The sequence below is a fragment of the Ictidomys tridecemlineatus genome, chromosome 10, assembly GCF_052094955.1.
Source record: "Ictidomys tridecemlineatus isolate mIctTri1 chromosome 10, mIctTri1.hap1, whole genome shotgun sequence".
Lineage (NCBI taxonomy): Eukaryota > Metazoa > Chordata > Mammalia > Rodentia > Sciuridae > Ictidomys > Ictidomys tridecemlineatus.
In genome coordinates, this window is record NC_135486.1 from 105,810,966 (window position 1) to 105,829,896 (window position 18,931).

The 18,931-nt window shown below is 42.8% G+C and overlaps 1 protein-coding gene across 1 annotated transcript; it reads right to left on the reverse strand.

The window, feature by feature from the left end:
• Positions 1–1,881: 1,881 nt before the first annotated feature.
• LOC144367425 (speedy protein E4A-like) lies at positions 1,882–6,133 on the reverse strand. Its single transcript, XM_078023603.1, has 4 exons — positions 5,858–6,133; positions 5,185–5,270; positions 4,263–4,431; positions 1,882–2,867 (listed from the first exon to the last, which is right to left on the reverse strand). The coding sequence occupies exons 2-4, from the start codon at positions 5,256–5,258 to the stop codon at positions 2,808–2,810; spliced, it is 303 nt and encodes a 100-aa protein (XP_077879729.1). The 5' UTR covers positions 5,259–5,270; positions 5,858–6,133; the 3' UTR covers positions 1,882–2,807.
• Between the last annotated feature and the right edge of the window lie 12,798 nt (positions 6,134–18,931).

Here is an 18,931-nt window from a genome sequence, read left to right on the forward strand (position 1 = left end):
TGGGCGGTTAGAGGAGGGAACCAGAGAGGCGAGCCGTCTCGGACCTAGCAATAGAAATAAGGTAACTGAGTCTGTGTGTTTTATTTCGATCTCTTCTAACTAACTTTATGCCTAGAACCTCATTAATGAAACCGTTGCGCAGGCCGCGTGGTAGAGTGATCAGGAACACAAAACCAGTCTGGAGACCCTGACGCTGTCTGGTGCCACCCCCACGCTGTGTGGTTGATGTCATGATTTCCCCAGTCTCTATCTACACCCCTTCCCTTGTCTTCTTTCCTGGACACTCACCCCCACTCTATAGTAAGTACCCACAGGGCAGGACCTGAGTCTGATTTATTGCTCTGCTCATCCCACTCCTACCAAATGCTTAGTGAAATTCCTGTAAGAACGCAGGACACTGAAACCAAGGTCAGCTTCCCAGGTAGGTCATGTACATCCATATCCTGTGAAGATGCTGCATCCTGAGGACATGACAGCTTTCATTCAGACCCTCCTAGACCTCCAGCCATGTGCCTTTTCTGTTAGCTGGTCCCAATTTGTGTCCTTTTTTTACATGACAAATCAGTAATTATAGGATTGTGCTCTCCTAACCTCAGTGATATACTATAGAGAATTATACAGTAGGTCATTGGATGTATACGACCAACCTGGGAAGCTCATCTCCAGCCATGTGCCTCTTTTAGCTGGTGCCAATTTGTGTCCTTTTTGACAAGACAAAACAATAAATGTAGGATTTATGCTCTCCTAACCTCAGTGAGATGTTATAGAGAGTTATACAAAATAGGATCATGGGAATCCCCAGTTATGCACCATTGATTAGAAGTGCGAGTGGTCTGGGAATCCCAGAGCTTACAGCTGGTTTCTGAAGACAGGGCAGCATAGAGGGGGCCCTCAACCTATGCTCCATACAATTGATAAGCGTCAGAATTGCATTGCACAGTCTCTGTCTTTAATGACTTCTTCCTTCATGGAATTTTACCTCTTCAGTTGCTCCACTCACCCAGCCACCATTCCTCTTTTAACACATTCAACCAGCCTTAAGCTCATTCCATGTTGGCACTTCCCAGCCTCTTCACATCATCTCCACTTGCCTCTCTAACCCCACATCACATCTCATCACTAACTCTGTTGCCACCTCTCTCTCTCTCTCTCTCTCTAATGGTGCTGGGGATTGAACCCAGGGCCTTGTGTATGCAAGGCAAGCACTCTACCAACTGAGCTATATCCCCAGCCCTGTTGCAACCTGTCTTTAGCTTTGTTTTTCTTCTTGCTGATACTTTGCTTCATCTGCTTCTTTCCATAGCTGCTCCTATATTCTATGAAGCTCCCATCTCCCAAGATGCTTGTCTGCAGTCATTCTGTGCCCACACTGTTAGCCCTTTCCTCTCTGTGCCTATCTATTTACCAGCTCGAGCTCTTCCTATCATCTCATTCTTCTCACAACTTGCTCTAGTACCTTCATTTCCCTTCACAAGTTTCTATTTCAACAAGATCCTTTGGATTTCCTTCTGTTATGTAAAACTGGAAACAGGTTCTGGAAAAGATTCCCATTGTGACTCCAGTATCAAAGTCTACCATTCCCTGTGTGTCCCTGTCCTTGGACCATTACCAGGAAGGCATCTCCTTGATTTTGCATTTAAGATTGTTATACAGCTCTCCTAGAATTTTCTTTCACTCTTCCTGTGTTGTCTCTCTCGATGTCCTCCCTGTGCTTCCTGCTTCCAGACTCTAGTTAGAAAGTTCTGCAACCTTCTCTGTTGTTTTCCAAGATGAAAATTAATTGTTTTCCTCCACAGGTAAGAAATTTGGTCAATTAACAACAACCCTGTTAAACAACGGTATCATTTGACAAAAACCAAACAATGCAGAATGACATGATCATATAAATCATTAATGTAAGAAGATTTTCAACTTTATTCAGTTTCCACACAATGCACCGTGCTACGCTCTTCCAAACCACATAGCACAAAACAAAAGCACATAGCACATGTGGTCTCCTACAATACATACTTTAAAATGACAGAAAAACATGTCAAGGCAAGTTAAATAACAGCAGCTCAATTTTCACAATTATGATGATGGAACATCAAATAAAATCTTTATATTTATAAGACTATGGGGTAATAGCACTGAGATATAAAAGTAGTAGATAAAATAGATAAAAGATTAAAAATTCCAAAGAAATGTTTATGAACATAAACCTACTATAACACTCATCATAAAACTAATAAGGAGAAACAATTTTCCAAACAATATCTATCTTTAAAATAAACATAGTTCAAAATAAATGACATTTCTTGTATTTACTAAAATTGTGACAATCCTATAAAAAAATCATCTCCACGCTTGGTATCCTTAAGGGATAAGTGACCCAAGATGAATTAAAAGGAGAGGTAAAAACAGAATTTACAGGAGGAGAGAGAGATTCATGGCTAAAGGATATTAACTTTAGACCAATATCAACCATTCATCAAAGCTGAATGGGGCCCAATTGCTGTGGGTTAAGGATTTTTACACATCCTGTGTGATAAACTGTTCTCTCTCAGGTCTGGCTGAGTAGCCTCAGAGCACCCAGCACACCTCTAGGGGGTCATCTGTGTGGTTGGGGTTTGAGACCATGAAGCTGACTTGGAGATTCAGGCTGTTTCACCATCTGCAGAGGGTGGCTGTGGGTGGAGGTGGACAGGACTGGATCAAGAAGTTAGGTCCTCGAGCATCCTGAATAGACAATCACTGACTCTGTCTGTCATCAAGCCAGGGATGCAGAGTTTTGTCCCTCCCCTCAGGCCTCCACAGTTCCAGGACTTCTAGGCAAGGAGGGCGCGATCTCGGCCCCACACCCAGAGCTCCGGATCATAAGCTTGAATCTGGAAAGGAAAAGAGCCCCCACCAAAGCTGATGACTTTATAGGATATTGAGGGTTTTGAAGTTATGGTTAATTTATTTTCCCATTCCTTAAAATTACTTCACCTTGATTTGGACTTTCTAGTCACCGTGATTCAACAGTCTACAAATATCTGAAACTACAATGTTGAGAGGCTTGATTCTATTAACTAAGTTCTGTCAGCTACAAAGGAGGTGACATAGCAAGGTGTAATGATTAGATTTATTTAGCCTGGTGACAAATGAAGTAGCCATATATGGATATCACAACATTATATCAGCTATTACTAACAGGGACGATACTTATGAGGACATATTATATATAATATAAGGCATGGGACATCATATTTTCAGCTTTCTTTCAAATACAAATTGAATAAACGTTCCTATTTTATATTAGATAAGTAAATTATGCTAGCTGTGTAGAAAATTTTGTAAATGCTTTGGCAGATACAATCCTTTGCGTGTCCCATCTAATAAAATTTTAAAAGTTGTATTTATTAAGAGACAAGCTTTGTCATTGTCTCTGATTGGAGTAGAATAATGGTTTAATGTTAGTGATGTTTCTGCTTGGGTCCATCAAAACAACTTAGTTACATGGTTAGATGCATCTTTAACCATTGAAACCCTAGTACAGTTTCTACATAATTATAAGCCTGGCATATACATAGTTTTGGATGGTTTTTGTTTAAAACAAAAGAGCTCATCCCAGAGTTTGAGACAAATAATTAAAGTAATTCTACTTAGCTCCAAAGTATTAATTAATTGTCCAAATATTCTACAAATGAAAAAAAATATTTCACCATAAAATGTTACACTTTGTGAATAATTTTAATCTGGTATAAAGATTCCTTTCATCTCATTTATCCACTTCCTTTAAAATAAATCATAATTTATAATTGTTAGATGTATCTATACATACATATATATTAAAGACCAAAGATATATGTCTAAAAATCTCTTAAATCTGCTGGAATTTATACTAAAAAAAGTCACTTAAATCTGCTTAAAACTATACTTCCCTTATTGCATAGAAATTGGACTTGGCTTTACATTTTTAATATACTTTACTTTTTCTTCAGATATGAAATTCATTTTCTTGAATTGGGACTTTCTTTTATTGAATCACTTATGTATATCTGGTAAATAAGATATACATAATTCACGAAGTTTTTGTTAAATGTTATACAGTAAATTGAGATACACGTTTTGGTTCACTAACCAAAAAAACAAAACTGAAGAGTGGCTGGGAAGTCCTTCCCTCCGTGCATAACCTCCACAGCTTTCTCCTCCCCAGAGCCCACCTGCAGCCACCCACCTTCCTGTCTCTCCCGTCAGCCCATCCCTCTCCCCCCACAAGCAAACACAGCACCACCCACCTCCTCACACTCCTCCCTGGAAACCCGAGTGTTCCAGCCCATGGAGCAGATGAACTGATAGCGCAGTTTGTGGAACAGGGGACGCTGGGCATAGCTCGTCCCGTAGAGGAAATGAAAGATGCCTTGTTTAGGAGCCTGGTTGTCCTCCTCCATGTCATTGGCCAGGTAGCTGGGGAAAGAAACCAGGTTGCTCTTTAGAGGCACAACCAAGAAGGACCTCCCCTTGGAGTCAGCTTCCCAAAATGGACTCCCAGAGGACCATCTTCAGACAAGACTGCACCAGTCCTATTAATTGTTACGGAGGACCACACCTTGGTCCAGAGGACTCTGCCAGACACACACCTTCTGAAGGACTCCAATCTTTTTCTAGAAAGCACTGAGAAACACAGTTGTGGGAGAGGCCTAAGGGGTGGTTGGACCCATCTTGGAAGGATTTTCAGGGGGTGTGTAGAAAGAGCCACAAATGTGAGAAGACTCCTGTATGAAGAACCAGAGGGGACCACCCTACACTGGACCTGTGCCAGGCTGGGAATTGGGCATCTGTCTTGGAAATCCAGAGGCAGAAAACAGAGCAATGTTGGTATAGATACAGGAAGGAAGAGCAGTCAGATGTGGCTGCACCTCCAGTGTCTCTGCCAGGGACAGGAGGTGCCCATGCTTTCCTCCACTCCACTCAGGTGGGCTTTGGGTTTCCTTGGTTTCCTTGACTCTTTAACAACTGGCCTTTGGGGAGCATGTGTGTTTGCTTTGACTAGGGAAGTGTGGAAAAGAAAAACAAACTATACTGCAGTGCTGTGATCTCGTGTACACGGAGCAAACAGGACAAAGAGGCTAAAAGTAAAAGAAAGGTTAGTGCCCCTCTGCTCCCCTCCTACCCTCCCAGGTAGTGAGTCCTGATTGATGAAGGAGACCAAATACTCACAGGGCCAGAAAGAAGTGGATTCGTCGGTACTGCCAGGAGAAGAGGCCAGCTCGGCTAAAATAAGCTATGACCATAGCCAGGAGGTACTGATGGAGAGAGAGGAAAAACACAGAGAGAGGTCACATCCTGGAAGAGGAGGAAAGAGGGGACAGAGGAATGGGAGTCTGGGGTGAAGAGTGCCCCTGAGAGAAGGTCGCCAAGTAAGGAGACCTGCTGGTTTGGGGAAGGACCTGTGACAGTCGGAGCATTCGGGGGAAGAGGAGGCTTAGTGTGTACTGTAGGATCAGCTCTAATGGGATCTTTTGAGGAAAGGCATGTAGGTGAGCTGGGTGAGGAGGGTCTTGGGTAAGCTGGAGAATGGGGCGTCCCAAGAAGTGCAAAGAGGAGAGGAGCCCAGAACCTCAGGTGACAATAAGCAAAAGGGGGTAGCCATGCAAGACTGTGGACTTGGGCTTGAAGCCCAAAGCACCCCAAGAAGAAGCAAGGTCCACCTGTCCTCTCTGCAGGAAACTGCTAGGTCCTGAAGGGAGATGTGACAAGCCACAAAGGAGCCAGGACTTGGCACATTTTGTTGGCTCTACGTGGAGGCAGAGGGAAGGACCATGGGCCAGAAATCCCTCCTCATCCAGGCTGTGCTGGATCAGTAACACTGCCCACTGGAGAACAACCTCACCTTGTCAGACACCCTCAGGTTCTTGTCCCAGGCCAGGAATCTTTTGACAACAGGATCCTCTGTGAGCAGAACAGTGATGTTAGTTAGGAACCAGAAGAGGCTTCAATGGGAGATAGAGGGCAGAGAGGAGAACAGGACCTCCCTTGGAGAAGGTGTGGGATTGTTGCCCAATAGAGGTGGCTAGGAAGAGATCAGGAACATTCCTGGGAAAGTGGCTTAGACCTGAGACCCCCCACCAGGGAAACAACTGAGTGAGGGTTTGTGTAACAGAAAAGTATCTGTATGAGTAAGAGCTTCTAGTAAACTGTGGGGGCCCATCATCCCCCCAAAATACACCACCTTACAACCAGAGTTATTAAGTCATTTCTCATTAGATAGTTACAACAGCATGAACATGGTCCTGTTAACCACCTCTCAGGGAGGATGAAATGTATTACAGCCACAATGTCTGCAATCAGTGAGGACAATTGAAACCAAGCTCTGTGATCCCAAGCAGGGTCATTTTTCAGGTGTAATGTAATCATCCATCATCTAAGAGTTTCACAGAGTCCTCCAGGAATGGGGATCTCAGGGATAGCAGGGCTCTATGGAAAAGTGCAGAGGCTGTAAGTTCCTTCTTTGTGTAAAGAAAGGATTGGAGGGCGCTACCTGGGTGTCTCCCTACCTAGAAGCCGGTTGAAAACCTCATGGTGTTCTGGTTGCACCAAGTCCATGCGCTGTTTTTTGAGTTTTATTTTGTGGTCACACAGTGACTCCACATCCCAGGGGTGATTTAGCCCACTTTCCAGATCCTCCAGCTCATGCTCAGATTCAGTGGAGGACTCTCTCTTTCTCTTTATGCCAGTGGTCTCAGGCAGGAGTCCAGATTCTACCCAGAGTGCAGAATCAAAAATCCCTGGGAAATCATCCTCCGAGTCTCCCTCAGATTCTGAGGTCCACTCGCTCTTCCTCGAGGACCGACATGGGAGGCAGGGTTTTACCCACAGAGCTGAGTAAAGGAAGCAGAGTCAAGCTCCTGAATTTGGAACTCATCCTTTCATCCTCTGATCCCAGTTCACCTCCCACACCCCAGACCTTCAACTGTTGCCTTCTGAGCTACTGTTCAGCCTCTCCCCTTTGCTGATAAACATGTGCCCCCGATTCTCCGTATCATTGTCCCATCTCCCTGTTCCTCAAAACTCTTCCTCATTATGGACACTTTCTCTCATGGGTGGAGTGACCCTTTTTACATCCCCTCTACCCACTTCCTGAACTTAGATCTCATCTTCTAACCCAACTCCTTTCTCTACAGATTTCCATCCATGTGGACTACCTTGTCCCATGGCAAGGAACTTCAAACTTCAAAAGTGGGCTCCTTGGTCTACCTTTCCTGGCTTCTCTACCCCTTCCTTCCTCCTCACCAGTCATCATGTCAAATCAGTTCTCACTCTAGCTCCCTCACCTGATGGACTTGGGACCTCATCATCTACCACCACCTCCAGGTGGGATTCTGAGGTGCTCGGCTGGGAAGGCGATTGCCCAGACTGGGAGATTTCTTGATCCGCCATAAGTTCTCCCATACTCTGTCTTCTTTCTACAAAACCTAGATTCTTACTAAGGCAAAGTCTTCTTCCAGAATTTGGTTGAATAGGAGTCTGTTCGCTCTTCTCCAAACAGGAGAAATCAGGTGAGGAACAGTTCTGAGGACAAACTGTTGCCCACTGCCCTGCCAGTGGTCCACAGAGTCTGTCCCTTCCAATCAGGAAGGTTGGAAGCCTCTGATGTCATCGCTTATTCCAACCTGGCAACTAGTTTGAAGGAAAACACCTGCAACTGTCAGACTGGTGTGTGCACCTGTCCTAGAGTTCTAGAGGAGAGGGTCTCTGCTGCTACTGATCCAAACTCTGTCCACTTTGCCAAACTACCCTACGGGTCTCTGACCCCTTTTTCACTTCTGTCTAGACCCGGGTTCTTCTCTCCATTGTCAACACAACACATGTTAGATACCCAACCTCTGGGCATTTCCATTTCAGAGTTCAGTGCAGTGGGAGATTAAGGAGTATGGCAAGGAAGAAGGGGGAGGGCAGAAATGACATGACCTCCCAAGAAGGAGCTCAGTATGTACAAAAGAACCCACGCACACTGAATTATCACTTGAAAACCCTAAAAGGAAACACTCAGTTTAGCAAATCTAATCTGCTAAGTGCCATTGGCCACTGTTTTCTGAAATCTGCCCTGGGAATACACACACTGCATTTAGGTATCCTTGACTCAAAGAGTCCTTATGAAGACATAAAATCATAGAAAATTCTATGCATGTTCACAGTCTTTGCAGAGTGTCAACACTTTCTGGGAGTCCGTGGATCATCTCAAAAAAAGGGATGGGAATGTGGCTCAGTGGCCACGTGCCCCTGGATTCCATCCCTGCCCCCCCCCAAAAAAAGTACTGGGTAAGTAATATTTCCATGGATAGGGCACACGGTATCAGACTACATGGCCTGATGATCGATGTGGTTATCTACAAAATGATGACAGTTTTATTCAAGTCTGTGTTAATATTTTATTTATTTAATATTTATTTTTTAGTTGTAGTTGGACACAACACCCTTATTTCACTTGTTTATTTATTTTTTTAGAGAGAGGAGAGGGAGAGAGAGAGAGAGAGAGAGAGAGAGAGAGAGAATTTATTTATTGATTTATTTTAGTTCTCGGTGGACACAACATCTTTGTTTGTATGTGGTGCTGAGGATCCAACCCGGGCCTTACACATGCCAGGCGAGCACGCTACCGCGCTACCGTTTGAGCCACATCCCCAGCCTCACTTGTTTATTTTTGTATGTGGTGCTGAAGATCCAACCCAGGGCCCCGCACGTGCGAGGCAAGCGCTCTACCGCTGAGCCACAACCCCAGCCTCTGGGTTAATGTTTTAGATCATGGTAAATTCAAGGGAAATTCAAGGACTGACATGATTGTATATATAAAAGGCATGGGCTAGCATATAGGGGGAAATCCCAAACTCTCCACCAAGTATTCTCCTCCCCTCTCTGTGCTCCAGCAGTCTATATTTCCCAGCTATAGAGTCAATAACATCTTTCTTAGCTTTAGTACATAGTGTTTCTAATATGAAACGCACAGAAAGCCCTCTTTTCTCTCTGGTGTAACCACTACCTAGCTTGGAGATGGCGGCCATTTCACCAGCCTGTGTGCCTCCAGGACCCAATGACAGGCTGCCTGCACATCCACTGAGGACATACAGTGTGCAGGACAATACCTTTCTCGTTTGAAGTCACTGAGATGTCTGAGATGTTTCCATGGCATAACCTAATGTATTGGCCAGTCTTTTGTGGCAAAATACTGAAATAATCCACTTAGAAGGAGGAAAGGTTTATTTTGGCTCATGATCCCAGAGGTTTCAGTCTCGGGTTGCTTGTCCTGTTGCTGAAGGCCTGTGGGTGCCCAGAATCTCATGGTTAGAACATAAAGCATAGGAGGTCTGTTGACCTCATGGCAGTCAAGAAGGAAAGAGAGAAACAGGAAGGGGCCCATGTTCCAACCCCTCCTCAAGGGCACACCCTCATTGACTTGACCACCTCCTAACACTAGATCCCACCTTCTAAAGATTTCATCACCTCCCAGTAGCACTACAAGCTGGCGACCAAGCCTCCAATACATGGGCCTTAGGGGACACTGCAGATCCAAACCACTGTCCCTAGCACATTCTGATTTTAAATCATTATTGGAAATTAATGAAAGATTTTTGGATTTAGAATTGCTTTATTTTTCAAGTGTTACCTATCAATCAGCCCAAATTATCTCACTGAGAAGGGCTAGAAGATATCTGTTATTGTGTGCAAATATATGCAAACCAGTATTTTATGATGCTAGTGGACAAAATGAGGTATGTTAGAAATAGTTCTGTTTTCACATTGTACTCTTAGTGGGGTGAGCTGCTGGGACTTCATGTCTGCAACCGTGCATGTGTGCTGTGTCTCTTGTTCAGGATGAGTTTTCCAGGCGTGAAAATACTTTTAAGTCTACTAAGTGACATGTCATTTTTCTTGATTTCTTCTTTACAAAGCATATAAATGGAGTGGTAGTCTTAAATCTGCTGCTGCTCTTTGACAGCGGTAAGGCTGCTATAGCTAGGAAAAGTAGGTGACTACACAGCAATCAGACAACATTCTGCAGGGATAATAGATTCCAACCAATCTAATTCTCCATTGTTTGATTTTTACTTAAACCTAAGGAAAATATGTCCATTTCCCACATGAGGCAAGTCCAATCAAATTTAGAATCCAGGCTTAGGAAGCTGGCTAACTGAAGTTCAAAAGCTTACATCCACTTTACAAATCGTTTTGAGATCACTTAGACAAATATTAGTTTTGCTCAAGAGATACAAACTACAGTCTTATGATTTTATCAGTGGATTCCTTTGGAGAGAATTTGGCAAAGTATATGAAAATTATCTGAAATATAAATACTTACAGCAAAATGTAGAGGCATGAATAGAAACTATGTGACAACTGTAGGTAAGAGAAACAAATAAAACTAAGTGCCATTAAACAATCATAAAAGTGCCCGAGTGAAGAAGGGGGCATCACAATACCAGGCCTTAAACTATACTACAGAGTTATAGTAACAAAATTGGCATGGTATTGGCACCAAAATAGACATGTAGACCCATGGTACAGAATAGAAGACACAGAGATAAACCCACATAAATACAGTGATCTCATACTAGACAAAGGCACCAAAAACATACATTGGAGAAAAGACAGCCTCTTCCACAAATGGTGCTGGGAAAACTGGAAATCCATATGCAGCAAAATGAAATTAAACCACTATCTCACTCCATGCACAAAACTCAACCAAGTAGATCAAGGACCTAGGAATCAGACCAGAGACCTTCACATAATAGAAGAAAAGTAGGCCCAAATCTTCATCATGTCAGATTAGGTCCTGACTTCCTTAACCAAACTCCTAAAGTGTAAGAAATTAAATCCAGAATTAATAAATAGGATAATTCAAATTAAAAAGCTTCTTCTCAGCAAGGGAAACAATCAGCAATGTGAAGAGAAAGCCCACTGAGGGGGAGAACATCTTTACTACATGCACATCAGATAGAGCACTGATTTCCAGAATATATAAAGAACTCAAAAAAACTTAACACCATAAAAATAAACAACCCAATCAATAAATGGGCTAAGGAGTTGACCAAACACTTCTCAGAAGAAGATATACAATCAATCAACAAATATATGGAAAAATGTTCAACATCTCTAGTAATTAGAGAAATGCAAATCAAAACTAATGTAGGATTTCATCTCACTCCAGTCAGAATGGCAATTATAAAGAATACAAGCAATAATAAGTGTTGGCAAGGACGTGGGGTTGGAATAACTTTCAGCCGCAGCTAGCAGCTACGAGCAGCTCAGAAATGCTTGAAACATCCACGTTCGTTCAGGCCTGACAGGAGGGCTTCAGGGCATGAAACCCCTGACTCAGTAAGGGCCAAAGACCCTTCCAGATTGCTTTCTGCCACAACAGCAATATTTAGAGTTTCCACACAGTGTGGTTACATTAGGCAGAAGATGATTGGCTTATGGATGTTGTCTTGCTTATGTATGATTGACAGGCACACCCCACTCAAACCCTATAACAGTTGTGTGCATTCCAAAAATAAACTGAGCTACTGGACGACCGGGTCTCCAGCCAGTTCTCTCACCAGCTCCTGGAGTCTGTGTGTTGATTCCACGTCTCTACTCCCCCCACACACAAGGTAGCCGAGTGACCATTGACCACGAAGGGACGTAGGAACACATACATGTGGGGGAAAAAGTACATTCATACATTGCTGGTGGCACTGCAAATTGGTGCAACCACTATGGAAAGCAGTATGGAGATTCCTAAGAAAACTTGGAATGGAACCACCATTTGACTCAACTATCCCATTCCTAGGTCTATACCCAAAGGACTTAAAATCAGCACACTATAGTGACACAGCCACATCAATGTTCATAGCAGCTCAATTCACAATAGCTAAACTGTGGGGAACCAACCTAGATTCCCTTCAAGAGATTAATATATAAAGAAACTGTGATACATATATATATATATATAATAGATATTATTCAGCAATAAAAGAGAATAAAAATATGGCATTTGCAGGTAAATGGATGGAGTTGGAGGGCTGAGGTTGTGGCTCCGGGGTAGAGCACTCTTCTTGCACATGGGAGGCCCTGGGTTTGATCCTCAGCACCACATATAAATAAATTAAATAAAGATATTGTGTCCAACTACAACTAAAAAATAAATATTTTTAAAAATGGATGGAGTTGGAGAACATCATGTTAAATGAAGTAGTCCAATCTCCAAAAAACAAAGGCTGAATGTTCTCTCTGATAAGTGGATGCTAATAATGGTAGGGAGGCATAGGGAGAATAGAGGAACTTTGATTGGGCAAAGAGGAAGGAGGGAAGAAGGGTTTGGAGGCAGAAATGATGGTGGAATGTGATGAACATGATTACTCCAGGTACATATGTGATTGCACATATGGTGGGACTCTACATAGTGTACAACCAGAGAAATGAAAAGTTGTGCTCCATTTGTGTACCATGAATCAAAATGCATTCTGCTTTCAAGCATAACTAATTAGACCAAAAAAAAAGAGAGAAACATAAGAAAGTGCCGTCCATTCATATCTTAACAACAGAACTGTACATAGGGATGTACATTATGTTACAAGATAGAGTCCAAGCCTGCGAATAAAAGGGAATATTTACCAGCTTGTTTGGAAAATGGATTATATGTTAGAAAAATGAAAAAGTTAATCAAAGTTAATGCAAAAACAGTCAAGAGTTGATTTGGTATGACAGAGTGGACAACTTCCCTGCAAGGGGGAGACAAAGTTGATGCAAACCCAAATCACCTTGAGAAAGCACATCCCATTTATGATGGCTAAGACAAAAGAGATGGAAGATACCAAAATCAATAAAATAAAATCAATGCATTTTTGTCCATCTTCACTACCAAAAGAATTTTTTTAAAGTATTAAAATGTAGAATAAGATGAACAAGCACACTGATAAGGACATGCTCTAAAGACAGGACAAAAATCAAGCCCACATAGCCCAGCAAAGATGTGGAGAACCTGTAACTCCCTTCACATCACTGGTTCGAGTGGAAAATGGTGGAAAACAGTTTGTTGGCTCCTTGACCAAGTAAACACAGACTCCCCGTATGAACCAGCAATTCCATTCAGTGTATATTCCCAAAGAACTGAAATCCAGTACCCCAACAAGGATCCATACACACATGCTCACAGCTGCATGATTTACCATAGCCAAAGAGGGAAAACCACTCCAATGTCTCTCAGTAGATGAATGGGCAAACAAAATGGGTTTTATCCCTATGAAGGAATATTATCAGTTAAAGAAGGAATGAAGTGCTGGATGTGCTGATGTACAGATGTAAATATACAGCCATTGTGCATTCATTGTCGGTCAGTCACAAATTCACCCTCTTTTCTTGCTCTGTGATCATGGACCTGGTCCTTGTAAATCTCACTCCTTTGTCATCCTAACTGGTAAACCTTGTCTGGAGGGGATTCTGGGAGAGAGATGGAGCTTGATTTCACACTTAGTCCCCTCTTTTGTTAGACAAGGAAACGGTGCTCAGAAAGTTGTCCCAGTCGTACAGCAATAAGTGACAACTGGAGATAAAGCATGGGTCTGCTGCTGGTGCCCCCAAATTCACCTGCTCTGTAGTTTTTTCCCAATTCGGCCCCTGTCCACTCCCTCACAGATGAGAACATACAGCTGGAAACCCTCATTTTGCAGAGCCTGGTTTTCTTTTCCATTTCTCACCCTGATATGGAACCCTATCTTGGTTTCCAGCTGGTTCATTCCATGTTGGTCTCCATTCCACCTCCTGGCCAAGGACCTATGCTCCCACAATATGTGACGCACCTGCATCAGATGCTGAGTGCAGGTGTGCTGTTGGCTCAAGGAAGTCCTGCAGGGGGCTCAGAGGTGCGACCTATCCATCCAGGTGTCCAGTGGCAGGAGCTGAGTCTGGAGTGGTTGAGAACAATCACCAACTACTTAGGGCCTACAACTGTGGGTCTCTAAGGTCAAACAAGGAAAGCAAGTCACAGAAAGGCTCCTTGACTTGCCCAACAGCTTACAGACATTCTCTAACAAAAACCTGCTGGGCTATGTGGGCTCGATTTTTGTCCTATCTTTAGAGCATGTCCCTATCAGTGTGTTTGTTCATCTTATTCTACATTTTAATACTTAAAAAAATTCTTTTGGTAGTGAAGATGGACAAATGCCTTTATGTTATGTTATTTTATTTTTTTTTTAATGTGGTGTTGAGGATCTGTGCCTCACACATGCTAGGCAAGCAAGAGCTCTGCCACTGAGCTACAGCCCCAGCCCTACATTTTAATTTTCTTCTAAAAACCCTTCTGGATTAGAGGCAGTTATTCTATACATGGTTTATCATTTTGGTATTTTTGTGAGAATGTATTTTAATCTTAAAATATATACTAGAATTATCCTGTGTGCATGAATATCTTTGCACTTAGAATTTGCCACTCTTGTCTACCAATTTGTCCAGGTGATTGTTCAGGAATTTGGAGAGTTGTTTTTCTGAGAATTCTTTAAAGTCCTGAGATCTTCAGGTCTTAGACCATGGAGGAAACAAGTCACATTGTTAGTTTTAGGGCACATCAATTTCCTTATGACAAACCCACATTGTCGTAGAAACCTTATAGAGTGAGTAAATAGGTTTTATCTTTTCTTTCTATTCTGGCAGCAGTTAAAAGTGTAGTGTTGAGGATGACTAAAGACTTTCACCGCTTAAGTGCCCAAGGTCAAAGTAGAACAGAGATTTGGAGTGCTGTATTTCAATGTCTCTTATGGCTTGAATATGAGATGTCCCCCAAAAGCTCATTAACAATGAGCTCAGGTGAACAATGTTCACAGGTAGATTGTGAGAGCTGCAATCTAATCAGTGAATTAATAATTTGAAAGGACTACTGTACTCAGTGTTAGGTGTAGGCAGATGAGGTGTGGCTAGAGAAAACAGGTCACTGGGGTCACCTGCCTTTGGGTTTGATAATTTTTTCCCTATCGACTTAGCCCACTCTCCCTACTTCCTGGCTGCCATGTACTGAGCACCAGGCCCTACTGCCATGGTGCCTCACATGGGCCCAGAGTCATGGGCTCAGGAGACCATGGACTAAGTCCTCTGAAATCGTGAACCCCAAATAAAGTTTTCCTCGTCTAAATTGTGCTTGTCGGGGATTTGTGTAACAGCAATGAAAAGCTGACCAACAGTACAATAAAAGTGTATCCTTGTTCTGTCATTTAAAAGGATTAGTGCTCTGTAGCAACTTACTTTTAAACTGTGGGTTTAAAAGCAGGCATTACTTCAAACCTGCAGGAGAAACACCTAAATAACCTACAGCAAGATTGCACACTGTAACCAGGCATGCTGGTGTGCATCTATAATCCCAGTTATCGGGGAGCCGAAGCAGTAGGTTCTCAAGTTTGAGGGCCAGCCTCAGCAATTTAGTGAGACCCTGTCTCAAAATTAAAACTTTAAAAATGGGATGGGAATAGTAAATCAGAGATTTTTTTTTTCACCTCAGTGATAAAACAGGGGTTCAATCTCCAATATTTAAAGAAGAAAATAAAAAATATAGTTCACACTGTAAAAGGGTAACCCCAGACAGGTGGGGGAACCCATCTTAGATAGAGTTATGTGGTGAAGGTGATCCCCCACTCACTGTCTTGACAGGGTCACAGTGAGAAAAAGTGTTGGCAAAGCTGCTCTCCCCCTGTCTTGACAGGGTCACAGTGAGGATGAATGCTGGCAAAGCCACGCTGGTTGGTGGGAAACGGAAACCATGAGACCCTTTTTTATGTAACTGGGACTTTTCATTTTTATGCTTATGTTTCTGACAGGAGGCATGAGTGTGTTAAATGCCAAAAAAATTAAATTTCAGATGGCTAGAACATAACAGGTAGTTCATGCCTTGGAGGCTGTTCTACTACCCCTCAGCATATCAAGGACAAAGTAGAAGGCTGTTCTTCTATCTCAGTACATTGTGGACAAACCTGATAACGGAAAACAATCATCCTTTGAAAGGTCATGAGAATTTTAGGCACCACATTGATTATTTCAACTAGAACCCAAGCCCATATTTCCGGCCTCTTAGAAAACCTAATCACTATGCTTATTTCACAAAGTTCACCACATGCAGTTTCATTTTTGATTAGGGAAAGTTATATTATACACTTAGGAAAGTTAAAACATATAAAGATATATTCTTCTCTTTTTATAAATCCTTTCTTACTTTACATAGGGATATATGATGAGCATAGTTAATATTGGTGGAAAGTAGATTGATTTTTAGAACTTACTTTCTATTGAGAAAGATTATAAAGATATGAGAACTAGTGCACCTTGACTGAGAAACAAAGAAAGTCTTTGAGTAAGCAGCTCAACCAGTTTTATGAGAATAAACTTAGGAATTAATTAAAATAGCTTTATAAGACACAGTTTTAGGATAATGTTAGAAATATTATTTTATTTAGATTCTTAAGTTTAGAAATTCTTAAGTTTTTAGTTGTATAGGTTTCTGGTATGTTTTAAGAATGATTCATAAACTTTAGGATATTTTAAATATAAGATTTAAAGGAACTTTTGTAGATGGGAATTTTAGATTAGGAATAAAGTACAAGTGTACTTTAGGTTAATGATTGGTTAGGAGACTTAGAGTCTGGTTACGTAGTTTGGCATTAGTTAATAAGGAAATAACATATCTTGGGAAAAATAGTAAATCTTGGGAAAATCTGAAAAATGTAAATTAGTGACGTATTTTATTAATGATTCTGTACTTTTAATAATTACGCATTTTATTAATGATTCTGTACTTTTAATAATTACATAACTGAAGGTCATATCCTGGAAAAATGTAAATTCATGTTACGTTGTTTGTACCCCCAATCATGGTTAAGGAAATGTCATGTCTTGGCAAAGTTTTAAATTATATAATCAATGACGTATTCTGAGTCTATAATGATGAGAAAAATTGTAATAGAAGATGACCCAGAGAAAGCTGCATTAGCTCTCTCTCTCTGGAGATTGCTCCAATGGAACGACCCCGGTCTCATCTTTTCGCCGACGCCACTCATCCGCCAGGACTCCCTGGACCCCGTAGGGCAGGACCCCGGCAGTTATGATCCCTGGGAAATTCCACCTCAGACTGCCAGAGGGAAAAATCTCAGAGCGACTCTTCCTGAAGCCCATTCAATCAGCATTTAACCTGAAGAGCCATTTGGGAAGGCACCTAAGACCAATTCCTCCTCACCTATGCCTCTCTACCAAGGATTCTGAGCAGAACAAATGAGTGTCATCACGTGGACAGGAGGGGCTCCTTTCAGGGGCGCTGTCTCTAATGAACAAGAGAGAAAGGGGGCCCTGGAGGTGACTGATGTGTGCCAAGCTTGGTTCTGTGAGCTTCATCAACAACGGCACCTTTAAACCTCACAGAAACCCTAGGGCAGCAGTTTTTCCATGAATCAGGGGAACAAGGCTCATATTAGATTCCTTGTCCAGGAAGTCTGACCCCAAAACACAAATCTGACCCCAAAGCTCATGCTTTTCTTATTTAGAGTTCCCATAAGGCACTGTGGTTTCTATCAAAAGTATTTCTCTACCTGCTCTCTTGGCCAGGGTGTGAGGCAGCAGGAAACTTGATTCAAACAAACCTCAATATGGGATGTTCAAAAGGTCAATTTGTAAGAGTGACAACTCATTCTGTATTTAATGAAATATTTATTTCGGATGGTAACACCAGACAAGTCCTGTAAGAGCTCAGTAAAAACAAAAAAAAACCACAAAACCACAATATAAGAGAGGAGCCTGGGCGGAGGGCGGCAGGGCTGGCTCCCTGGGCAGCAGGCATGACTCAGGAGGCTGAGTTGAGTAGGAGGATCTGGGACCTGGAGGGAGGCGCGGCCTGGGCCCTTGGAGCACACCTGTTTGGCGAAGGGAGGTCTGAGGCCTGGGAGCAGCAGTGGCATCTGTTAGTGTCCACCCTCGGCCCCCTCGGGAGCAATAACGGCCCCAGGAACCGCTAGTTCTCCTCTGGATCCATAACGGCCCTCGGAATCATCTGCACCCAGATCCGTCCAGAGCAGCAAGGAAACCTTCGCCCCTGTCATCCCTGACCCCTGAAGGGCCATAGCTGCGCAATCCCAGCGGGTGCAGGTAGTGGGTGCAGGAACCGTGGCGGGAAGTTATGGCGTGAAGCAGGACAGGGTTTACTGGCTTCAGGATGGGGTCGGGTTGCTGGCAGGACGAGCTGCGCTGCCTTAGGTGCTCGAGGGTACATCTGTAAGGCCACCGTGTGCTGGGGAGGAGGGGACACTGTCCTCCTGTCCTCCGTGAGACTTCGGCCTCTCTCCTCCGTTCTTGCTCCTTCTCCCTTCTTCCTCGGGAGCTCCAGTGTCTCCCAGTGTGCGACAGCCTCCCTCTGCACCTCAGTTCTTTTGACTGACTCCCGCTGAGGCCTGTCCTTGCAGAGTCATGCAGCTTAGTGAAGGAAAAGTCTCTTTCTGCCTCCTTTGATGGAGGAAGACATTGGGTCTGAGATGGGAGTGGTTCTCCAAGGTCTCCGTTTGGTTTGTGGGCCAGTATGCCTTCCCCTGTATTACATTTAAGTCACAGTAAGTTTCTTAATAAAATACCCCTTTCTGGCTGGGACTGTGGCTCAGTGGCAGAGCTGCTTGCCTCCTAAGTATGAGGCACTGGGTTCGATCCTCAGCACCACATAAAAATAAATAAACAAAATAAAGGCATTTTGTCTATCTACAACTAAAAGAAATATTTTAAAAAATACTCCTTTCACCAGAGCCAAAGTTTCTATAATTAGAAAACAGATGAGTGCTGTAGAGCAGAATTCCTTTTTTAGCTGACATTTAAATGATGGCAGATGTTTTCATTTGGATTTGAAGTTCATTCACTATGAGACTCACACCCACTTGTTCACCGCTACAAACATGTGGGTGGGGAAGACCTAATG

What these genes read in the sequence shown, in the direction of transcription:
- LOC144367425 (XM_078023603.1), bottom strand. Translation starts at nt 5,258, where the DNA reads ATGGTCATAGCTTATTTTAGCCGAGCTGGCCTCTTCTCCTGGCAGTAC. An exon ending in ATCCACTTCTTTCTGGCCCT is followed by an intron (nt 4,432 to 5,184) that starts GTGAGTATTTGG and finishes TTCTTTCCCCAG; the next exon opens with CTACCTGGCCAATGACATGG. An exon ending in CCAGGGAGGAGTGTGAGGAG is followed by an intron (nt 2,868 to 4,262) that starts GTGGGTGGTGCT and finishes TTTCCTTTCCAG; the next exon opens with ATTCAAGCTTATGATCCGGA.